We start from the raw sequence: 10,724 nt of genomic DNA, 5'->3' as shown, positions 1-10,724 counted from the left end.
TTTACATATGTGGTGGGTATGCCATCGGATCCAGGACTTTTGGAAGGTGGTTCATAAAGAGATGTCCAACATGGTGGGTCTTTCATTGCCTTATTCTCCAGAATTTTTGTTATTGGATTTTTGGGATGACTTTTTGCTTAATAAAAATACCAAATTTCTTGTCTCTACATTGGTTGCTCCTACTCACTTGGTCATTGCCAGGAATTGGAAATCCCTCACAGGACCTTTGCTCCAAAAATGGTACCAGAAAATCTGGTAACAGTTTTTGATGGGTAGGATTATCCATAATCCATTTTGGGGGGGATTTATGTAAGGTTGTTCCTTTATTTGAATATGACAAAATATGGAAGCCAGAATTTCTATGTGCTAAGGATGTAATTCGTTCAATGCAACACAGTTTAGATGGTTGGTCATTGTGATTTTTGGTTTAAAAAATTAAATGCTTTGGAAGTTAACAGAACTCTCTTTTAGGGGGCAGGCCAAAACCTTACTTTTTAATTAGGCTTTTAACCAAAAGGTTTTATCTTTCTAGCTCTCTTTAGTTTTTTCTTCTAGCCTTAGGACTGTTTTATGGATATTTTTCAGCAGCTCAGTGATTGTTTAATGCTGTTTTTATTATCATGGGTTGTATTTTTAAAAAAAGTGAAGGATCTAGTGTGGATTTAAAATGAATGCTTTTACTTATCCTGTATTGATGTGTTAATAGTGCAGCAGCCATTATAAAAATAACACAAAGTGAAAACTTACTCATTTTTCAAAGACGATCTCCATTTTATAAAAATCTCTCTTGTCAAAGCATCCTCCACACCCTTCAGTTTTCCTTGATCCGGCAGAATAAACCATGCTGAGTAATCTCCCTTGTAAGGCACTCTCACCACCCAACAAGACAGGTCTTCATCATAGAGAAAACCATAATAACCTTCTCGGTACATCATGTTGACCTTCACTGTTGTGTTTGCATCAACAAAGAAATCTGCTTCCTTGGTCAATACATGGTCAAAAGGCTTTTCCCAGCAAGCTAAGGAGAAAAACAATAGGTACACAGAATAGGATAAATGCTGATCCTCATATATGCACATTATTGCAAGATAGCTATATGCTTCATTGCAAGAGGACACTAAATGCAAGAGCCCAGGAACTCTCATGTCCAGCTTTCAGTCCAAAAGACAAGGTTTGTATCCTATCAGCCTGAGTTTCATACCGCAAAGCTAGTCAACAGATGCATAGATGTGCTCTTATACACAGATGATGCCATCCTACCTGAAAGGACACCCATAGGTCTCAGGAGAGCCATGAGTTCTTTTGTCCAATATTGCCAGAATAACAACTTAGAGGTTAACTATTCAAAAACTAAAGTAATGGCCTTTACTAAAAGGTTCCCCAAAACTTTCCATTAGCACTTAAACTCTGTTCCCATTGAACAAGTCACCTGTTTTAAATATCTGGGTGTTAACTTCCAGGTGAATTGTTCAAGAACTGTAAATATAAATTCTGTTGCCATAAATGCCAAAAGGAGCACGGGGGCAATTCAAAAATTTTACTGGTACAAAGGGGGCAAATGTCTTGTAGCTGCCCTTAGACTATTTAAGGCCAAATCTCTCAATCAACGTACCTTTAGAGCCCCCAACAATATTGCATCTAACTACAAGAAACTGAACACAGTGCAATCAAAATTGTTGAGATCTGTTCTACAGGTAACTAATGGCATTCCAAATGCACTTATTCTAATTGAAACCAGAATGATTACTGTGGAGGCAAGGTTATGGATCATGGCAATTCATTATTGGCTGAAATTAGTTTTTCTATCCAACGGGTTGACACATTTTTCAAGACTCCTTTATACCCCAACTGGCTTAAGGCCTATGTTCTTTGCCTATGACAAAGTTAGAGAATTGATAAAACAAAGGATTATGGATATTGATAGGCAGAACAATATTGGTAGAACAAAGAAATGGAATACACTTCTGAACCCCATTAACAGAATAAATTCTATGGCCTATCTTCACCATCTGTCAAACCACAAATACAGGAGAACTTTTACTCTTACGCACTGGGACATTCTTCCTGTAGTCATTACAGAGTGAAAGTATAAGAAAATGCCATTTGAGGAACATATATGCCCCTGCTGTAATGAAAGCATTGAAAATTTAGAACATATCATTTTTTACTGTAAGGCCTATAATAATCTCCATAAATCACTTCCACTCCCCAAGTCCTTACCTCTTACTAGTAGGCAAAGAGTTCATATTATGAAAAATCTCCTTGTGGATAGGCACTCAGAAGAAACATATCTAGTGCCTAGATTTGGATGGCTAGCTTTAAGAATTAGAAAATTTATAATGACGCAACAAGTTAAATGTCAAAATCTATAATGACGCAGCAAGTTAAATGTCAATCACCTTACTGTTAACTGTCCAGTTAATTTAAAATGCATTTTATTGTTGTTTTAAGCTTCTTTTACCTTTATTTACAGGGGTTCTTACTATCTACTAATTTTGTTATGTTTTAAATGTTAATTGCTGGCTTTGGCCAAAGATAAAGCTAAAACTAAAAAAACTTTATACTCTGCAGCCAGCCGCCATCTGCTCCAGATAAAAACATGGAGATTTAGGATGCCATAACAGGTCCCAGTTTCATTCTGCCTTATTTGGCTCCAAAGTGAGCACCGAGACCACCACTCCCCTTTACACTCTGCATTCATAGTTTTCTTGCAACCATCAGTCTCCTTATTTACTTGGCATATGGACAGTTCTTGTCTCTCCTTCCGTCATCAATATTTATTAATAATTACCAATATTTACCTTTGAAGAATATATAGTTTACAAGGACCATTAGAGTATCCTTATCTAGTCCCTCGACTGCTTGGGTGATTTTCCCATTCGTTTTGTTCTTTACGTAATCATTGATCTCATCTTCTGCTGCCGCAGAGTTCTTGAAGTTCATTGGAAAGCCTTCAGCTTCGTACAAGGTCTGGACATCATTCTGAAATTTAGGCAGCAGTGGCATTGATTCCTCTATGAACAAAGCATTCCCCATGTTCACCTGTGTTATGTTATCGGGTTGGTTAAGCGTGTGGACGATTAGCTTAAATGCTCCGTGGATCTCATTCTCCTCAGGGTCTGAGAGGTTGAAACCGAGTCCATTGAAAATCTGATGATGGGTCTCAGCTTTAGCGCCCAGAGCCAGCAGGGCAAGGGCTGTGGAGATACTCATTGGGGAGAAGAAAATATTTTGATGAGCTGGATCTGAAGCGATGAGTTTATACAATCTCAATGCAAAGTTATTATTTATCCGGGCTATCTTTTGATAGCCGGTTGTTTCAGTTCCCCGCCCTTCTGATGGAGGCTGTGGCTGAGCTTCTGGTGGGTTTTGATCTCCATTGTGCTCCTCTTCCTCATGATGTCCTGGGATGTGATGACAATGGACTTGAAGAAGACCAGTTAGTAGTAAGGAGAGGCAGAGGGTGAACTTCATTGGAATTGTTAGTGGCTTGACAATGAATAAATTTACAAAGAAATTTCAGGTTAGAAAACATCTGAAATGTTTTTCTTAGGGTTTTATTTTTTAAATTATCAAAACATTCTAAGTATCAAAGTTTGTGCTTGAAATGCTCAGAAAAATAAAGAATGTTATAAATACTGCAAAGCTTAACAGAATAATATTTTACAGTAATGCTGGTCAGAGGTCATTTGGGGGGGATCGCGGGGGATCGCAGTTCCCCCGGGTGAGGGGGGGCACACAATGAAGCCACACACCCTGCTTCCGGCCGCCCTGCTTCCAGCCCTCATTCAGCCAGGAGGAGGCAGGAGAAGAGGGAGGGTAAGTTGCTTCCTCCCCACCTCTTCCCACCCCTGCCTGCCTGGGGCCAGGGAGGGCCTTGGCAGGGCTTCCTCGCACTCCCACCGGCCTTGCAGGTCCACCGCTGGGCCTTATGATGTCAGGGGGTGTGGCATATGCTAATGAGTTATGCTAATGAGTTCCCCTAGCTCCTTTTCTACGAATTGACCCCTGCTGAGGCTTAATTGCAGAGCATAACCATCTGCCTTTAGGCAGCTTCAGTATTCTTTTCAGTCAGCCCAATGAACTCAACTTAGATTTCATTTAAATCTGCTGTTGTCTTTAACAGGATCTGAATTACACCATGTGTGGCTAATTTTAGGAACTCGGATCTACATTCAATGAAAGAAATAGTTCATATTCTTTGAACACAGAAATAACTTTTTGGGATAAGAATATCCTCTGGACTTTCTGTGCAACAGAAGGAAACCCCAGTTTCTACCTTCCCTAAATTATATTAAAATACAATTTTAGTATTGCACTCATTTGTTCTACATTGTCGCAATTTTCATAGTATCTATAGATTCGTAATAAAGTTTTGTGTTCAATGTGGAAGAGATTTCTATGCTACCTTGCTCTGAGATACTGAATCCCAAACTTTGATCCATGCATAATAAAAAGTCCAATCAGTCTAAGAAATAAAGTTTTAAATTTAGATGGATCTAGTTGTTTGCTTTAATCGTCAAAGCTGTTATCATTCCTGTTTATACCAAGAAAATAAACTACTGCTTATTATATAAAAATGTTATCTTGTGTATTCTTGAAGTCTTACAATATGAGTTCTAGAAACCAGATTCCCAAATATGTATGAACAATAGTCGTTACATTATATTAAAAATTAGCAGGGCTCATTTCCTGCAGGAGCGCACATGAGCGGAGCTCCAGCAGTAAAGAGCCCAGGGGGTGGGCACATGCAACAAGCTCTACCCCCTGCTCCCAGCAGCCCTCAGTCAGAGCCCCCCAGTCCAAAACAGTCCAGTGGCACCTTTAAGACCAAGACCAAGTTTTTCAGGTACAAGCTCTCCCTCCTCTGTGAGGACAGATCTGCACGTCCCCCCCCAATAGCTAGCAATCCCAAACAGTCCAGTGGAGCCTGAGTGGTGGGTGTTGCCTTCTGACACACTTCTGGTGATGTCAGGGGGTGTGGCATATGCAAATACGTTATGCTAATGAGTTATGCTAATGAGCTCCTGCACCTCTTTTTCTACAAAATGACCCCTGAAAATTAGCAAGGAAATAACTTTACAGGTGTCCGCATAGAGGCACTGGATCTGAAATTTACACATTTACAGTGTGAAGTCATTTACAAAATTTCCAAAGTCCTCTTCCACAATAATTATAATGATGAGTTCAACTTGCCAGGGAACTCAACTGTTTGTCTGTAAGCAAACTCTTAGAACAAAACTGACAAAAATCCCAGGTAAACTCGTTTGCGGCATATCTTCATCAGAGTTGTTTTTTCTTGCAGCAAGGATCAATCATGGATAATATTTCCCAAAGATGGAGCCAATGTGTATTCTTTAAATATGCCAGTCGACTAAGAACGAAGGTCGTCCTTCCCTTTGAAACTGTCGGCAAAAGGTTCTCCATGATTGATGCTTGCTTTCTTCGTATAAACAGGAGTGATAACGGAACATACACAGTAATTTCTTCTTTATGTTCTTAGTTACATACTGTGTCCCTCTAGTTGTCTTTTAATCATGAAAGCCAGCATACAGACATGATGGAATATTTTGGAAATAACATGAATATAGGTTGATCAGAGTGGAGAATAATGTGTACCATACTCACAGAGTCCTCTGAAGAAGTGTATCACATTCACCTGTTCGATGATACTCCTTCCTTAACCACTTACCTAGCATGTTTATATGGCTGATGTCTGTTGTTAACCATTAACCTGAGCAAATATTCATTCTGTGTCTGGGACAGTGACCAGGCGTTATTAATTGGATTTTTAGCTAGTCTCTGCAGTTTGTTCATAGGGGCTGGGAGGTTTTCAATAACAATCTTTGACCCTCTCAAAATAGATGATATGGGAGAACAACACAGATGACAAACAAAAATACAACCTCCAGTTCCAGTATGACTCATATTTTATGCCCTTCCATGGGGTATCTTTAGCATATACTGACATCCTACCACCTAAGACATGCCTCATAATTGGGATGAACTTTAAATACATTATAGAACATCCTAGATGGCTCTACCAAACCATGAATATGGCCCAGTTATTTAACCATTCATGATGTTCAGATAGATTGTTTTACCGTTGCTCACTAGCCCCACTCTTTATCAAGTTCACACAGGCTCCAGTCACACGGCCAGGAAAATGCGGGGGGGAGCGTGGCTGTTTGCCCCGGGGCAAAATAACGCGTGGTTGCGCGATCAGCCCTCCTGTGGAGGTCCCATGGTTAGGGGGAGGTGCGGATCACACGGCAAAGAAGCGGGGCCACGAGGCAAAGAAGCGGGGGCCACGCGCTGAGGGAAGGCGAGGAGGGGGCTGCCAGAGACAGCCGGCCAAGTGGTGCTGGGGAGAGGAGGGGCCAGCTGCCGACTGGATGGTGCAGCGTCACGTCAGGCATGGCTTTTTCCCCACCAGTGAGGCAGGCAGGGGGTGGGAAGTAGTTCTGTAAGGGCAACAGTCCGGGGAGCCTGCTGGTGGGGCGCACGAAGAGGGCAAAGCAGCATGGCTCAGCCCCCTCCACCCTGACCGCGCCTCCTTCTCCGCTGGCTCCTCCAGCACCTGTCTTCGAGGCCACGGTGCCACCCTCCTGGGCTGTGCCCCCCCTTCCCCAAGCAGACTTCCTACTCTACCGCCGCGCCCCCCCTCTTCTGGGCTTCATCTCAGCTGCTTTATCTTCTGCCTTTCCCCCTTTCCCCCTATCTATTTGTGTCTCGCCTCAAGCCATGCGCTTTTTGTTGCTTTCTTCTGGCTGCTCTCCTCTTCTCTGCACGACTCAAGTCTTAGTGAGCTGCTAAGGTGTGTTTTTTAATTAAACTAAAGTTTGTGCATGCTCCGTTGGGTGCTTGTGCGCATCCATGGAGACTTGGAAAAAAACCACACCTTTTAGCTAGGGGACATGGGCGGGCGCCGGAACTACCTCCGGGAACGCGATCAGACACTCGCCCTTGCCCCACGGTTTCCGGAAACTAGTACCTCCGAGGTACTAGTTTTTTAAACCACATCTTCGGAGGGAAGCCTCGGTTGAGCCACGGGAGCACTACGCTTCCCAGATGTGCCGGTAAGATCACGCCTGGAAACTCCGCCTATCTTCTGTCCCTGTAGCATGGCTAATGCTCCATGTGACCAGGGCCAAAGTTAAGTATATTATCAACAATGCTGATGTTGATTTGAAACCCATTATTAACTCCTTATTTGGGAGACAATTCACTCAATTCTTGGCAGATTCTCCCTTCTTGTTTCATAGCACCACGGGATGTCAGTCAGCTCTTGCAAAAATGGCTCCTTGTGTACCAATCAATTCATTCCAAGATCATTAAACATTTACTTGGCTCACACAGTTTTTTAAAGTCAGCTTGACCTGTTTATTCAGCTGAACCAGCATATTGGAGAGACAGTGAGAAAAGGGTGTGAGTACTATAGACAATTCAGATAGCTAATAGTATATGTAGAGTCCAGCAAAGCAGTTGTGTTTCATGTGATCAGTGGAAAGAGACTGTGGACCAGTTTCTCAAATACCAACACAAGCAGAAGACTCTTGACCACATTCTGGAATTGTTCAGCCAATCAGAAGCAGAATCATTGAGCCTGGTATCCCTACACCCAACTGAGCTAGCCTCTCCAGAAGGATACCATGGACAATGGTATCAAAAGCCACCAACACATCCAGGAGAATGAACAAAGATGCACTCTGCTTGTCAGTCTCCTTGTGAAGGTCATTGGTCAGGGTGACCAAGGCTGTTGCTGTGCTGTCCCAAACCCAGACCTGAATCTGAATTAAAATGGGTCTGGAAATAAAAAGTTGGAAATGTGTTTAAAATTCTACAATTAGGCAATGATATTTTTTCAGGGAATGTTTCCAAGTAACATTTGATCTTAATAGAACTTCTAGATTACAGTTTGGTGGATGTGACAAATTAATGGAGGTGTGGTCTATCTGTGGTAAGTAGCCATGATGGCTGAATGGAACTTTCATGTTCAAAGGCAGAAGACATTTTTTGGGAAGGGACAACGGGATGGTAGGAGCTTATCTACAGGCGTAACCAATGTCCAATATTGATTGTTAACCAGTAAGTAGAGCAAACATGCATTAGGAAATGGATTTAGAGAACAAGATCTGAAACAATACATTTGCCCCTACAGTTTGCACAATTATGTCAATACTCAAGGTAAGGGTCATTTGAATTTCCCCTAACCCGAAGGTCTCATGCCACTCATTCTTCTCTTAGCCCAATTTGAACCAATGAGATTACTCTGGATTTCCTAAGACCAGAGGTTTTTTCCCTATATTTGTCTTGCAGATTATGACAGAGGACTCTATTTCAAAATTGTCCTTGGGACATCAAACCTCACAATATGCTGCCCAATGATGCTTCTATTATAATAGACCTATTTCTTATTCCATGTGTTTCCTGAGGCTGTAGGAGGACCGAACAAGCAAGGCAGCTCCGATCCTGATTTCAGAAACCCAGAGAAGAGACTACTTTTACCATATGATTTTGTATGTGTAAAGCATCATGAAGTCACAGCCAATTTATGGTGAGTCCTCATAGGGTTTTCAGGGCAAGTGAGAAGCAGAAGTGGCCTCGGCCTTCCTTGGTGGTCTCCCATCCAAGTACTAACCTAGGTGACCCTGATTTAGCTACGTGGATCTGATGAGGTCAAGGTAACCTGGGTCATGTAGCCTGGGCTATACCATATATTTCTTTTGTAGTCGGCTCTCTGGGAACTGCTTGGCTGCAACTGTCAAATCACATCACCAGTTTTCCTCAAAGGGACCTTGCACAAAATACAGTTTGGGTGCTTGCCCCGTAGTCAGTTTTGAGATGATAACTATATGGAAATGCTGCTGTCTGTCCTCCTGACATCTGATGTGTTGAGGTTTGTTAACATGGGACATGGGCTTTCCTGCAATGACACCACAATTCTGGTGTTTCTTCTCCAATGATATTTGCTCTGCTCCTTCTTTGTTGGCCTTCAGGTACCAGACACATTTTGTCCTGTGATATAATCCATTTTATTTGGGGTATCTTTGGCTGTGGTCACGCACACTAAATAATCCACTTGCAATCCACTTTTCAAGCAGATTTTACTGTGTGAACTGGCAAAATCCAGTTGGAAAGTGCCTTGAAGTGATATTATTGATGCAAGTTTGCTTCAAAAGACTGCTAGTTTTATATAACATCATGTCTTCACTTGTTCCACTATCTGTAGCCTGCCTTTCAAACAAAAGGAATCTTCGAGGCAGCTCACAACCCAATATCATAAATACAAGAAGAAAAACCAGCACAAAACACCCTAAGTAGATATGGACTGCAGTCACACACATGAAATAATCCACAGAAATGCCATTAGATTCTCTTGGGGGGTTCTGTGAGTACGATATACCTTAGTCCGCTATTATTCAAGACCATTACTGCCTGTCCAGTATGCTCCCCAGTGCAGTGTAGTGGTTAAAGTGGCATACTCTAATCTGGAGAACTGGGTTTGATTCCCCACTCCTCCACATGAATCCTGCTGGGTGACCTTGGGCCAGTCACTGTTCTGTAAGAATGCTCTCAGCCCCACCTACCTCACAAGCAGTGTTCCCTCTAAGCTGAGTTAAGGTGAGCTAGCTCACAGTTTTTTACCCTCTGGCTCACACATTTTTGTCTTAGCTCAGAAAGGATGGCCCCAGAGCAAACTCATTTATGCAGTAGCCAAATCACCTGCTCACACCTTTAAGATCAGTAGCTCACAAAGTAGAATTTTTGCTCACAAGACTCCACAGCTCAGAGGGAACACTGATCACAAGGTGCCTGTTATGGGGAGAGGAAGGGAAGGGGGTTGTAAACTGTACTGTAAACTCTTCCTAAAGTAGAGAAAAGCAGGGTATAAAATCCAACTCTTCTTCTTCTTTATGGATTAAAGCCACCAGGGCTGGCTTAATCAAAAGATAAGGTTTGGATTCAATAGGATTTATTGCTTATGTTGGATTTGCAGTTTTATTCAGCACAGGGATTTCTTCCACACGTACAGTTCAATCCTAAAATCTCTTTCCCAGAAGTAAGCCCCACTGAATAGATCTGAGTAGAAATCTGAGTAGGTTTGCTTAAAATGGGATTACACAGGATGGGTTAACTCTAATATATATTCTTCTCTTTTGTTGTTTTTTTAATGCAGAATTTTTACAGATCCTAAGGAAGTCCATAATCTTGTTCTTAATTGGTCTTTAGGTCCATTGTCACCAGAGGTCATTTCGGGGGGATCGCGGGGGATCGCAGTTCCCCCGGGTGAGGTGCGGGGGGGCGGGGAACACAACGAAGCCCCACCCCCTGCTTCCGGCCGCCCCACTTCCGGCCCTCATTCAGCCAGGAGGAGGCAGGAGAAGAGGGAGGATAAGTTGCTTCCTCCCTGCCTCTCCCCACCCCTGCCTGCCTGGGGCCAGGGAGGGCCTTGGCGGGGCTTCCTCACACTTCCGCCGGCCTTGCAGGTCCACGTGAGGGCCTTATGATGTCAGGGCGTGTGGCATATGCTAATGAGTTATGCCAATGAGTTCCCCTAGCTCTTTTTCTATGAAACGACCCCTGATTGTCACCACATCCCAGGGCACCATGATAAACACAAAAGTCTTCCAGAGCATCAACATCACATTTGGCAAAAAAATCAAACAATCAATTGCCATAAACTTGTTGTTGTTCAGTCGCACAATCGAGTCCGACTCTTC

At 42.7% G+C, this 10,724-nt stretch overlaps 1 protein-coding gene across 1 annotated transcript in view; it reads right to left on the bottom strand.

Moving 5' to 3' along the window:
• Positions 1–3,474, bottom strand: part of LOC107114092 (alpha-1-antiproteinase-like) — an 11,194-nt gene extending 7,720 nt beyond the window's left edge. Inside the window, exons 1-2 of the mRNA XM_015415518.1 lie at positions 2,802–3,474; positions 748–1,018 (exon numbers count right to left, since the gene is read on the bottom strand). Coding sequence (XP_015271004.1) covers positions 748–1,018; positions 2,802–3,474 — 944 coding nt within the window. The remainder of the gene's footprint in view (positions 1–747; positions 1,019–2,801) is intronic.
• Positions 3,475–10,724: the final 7,250 nt, after the last annotated feature.

Source organism: Gekko japonicus, unplaced genomic scaffold (assembly GCF_001447785.1).
Source record: "Gekko japonicus isolate JY-2015 unplaced genomic scaffold, Gekko_japonicus_V1.1 scaffold1684, whole genome shotgun sequence".
Taxonomy (NCBI): Eukaryota; Metazoa; Chordata; class Lepidosauria; order Squamata; family Gekkonidae; genus Gekko; species Gekko japonicus.
Note: the sequence above shows the minus strand (reverse complement) of the source record. Positions and strands in the feature narration are given on the sequence as shown.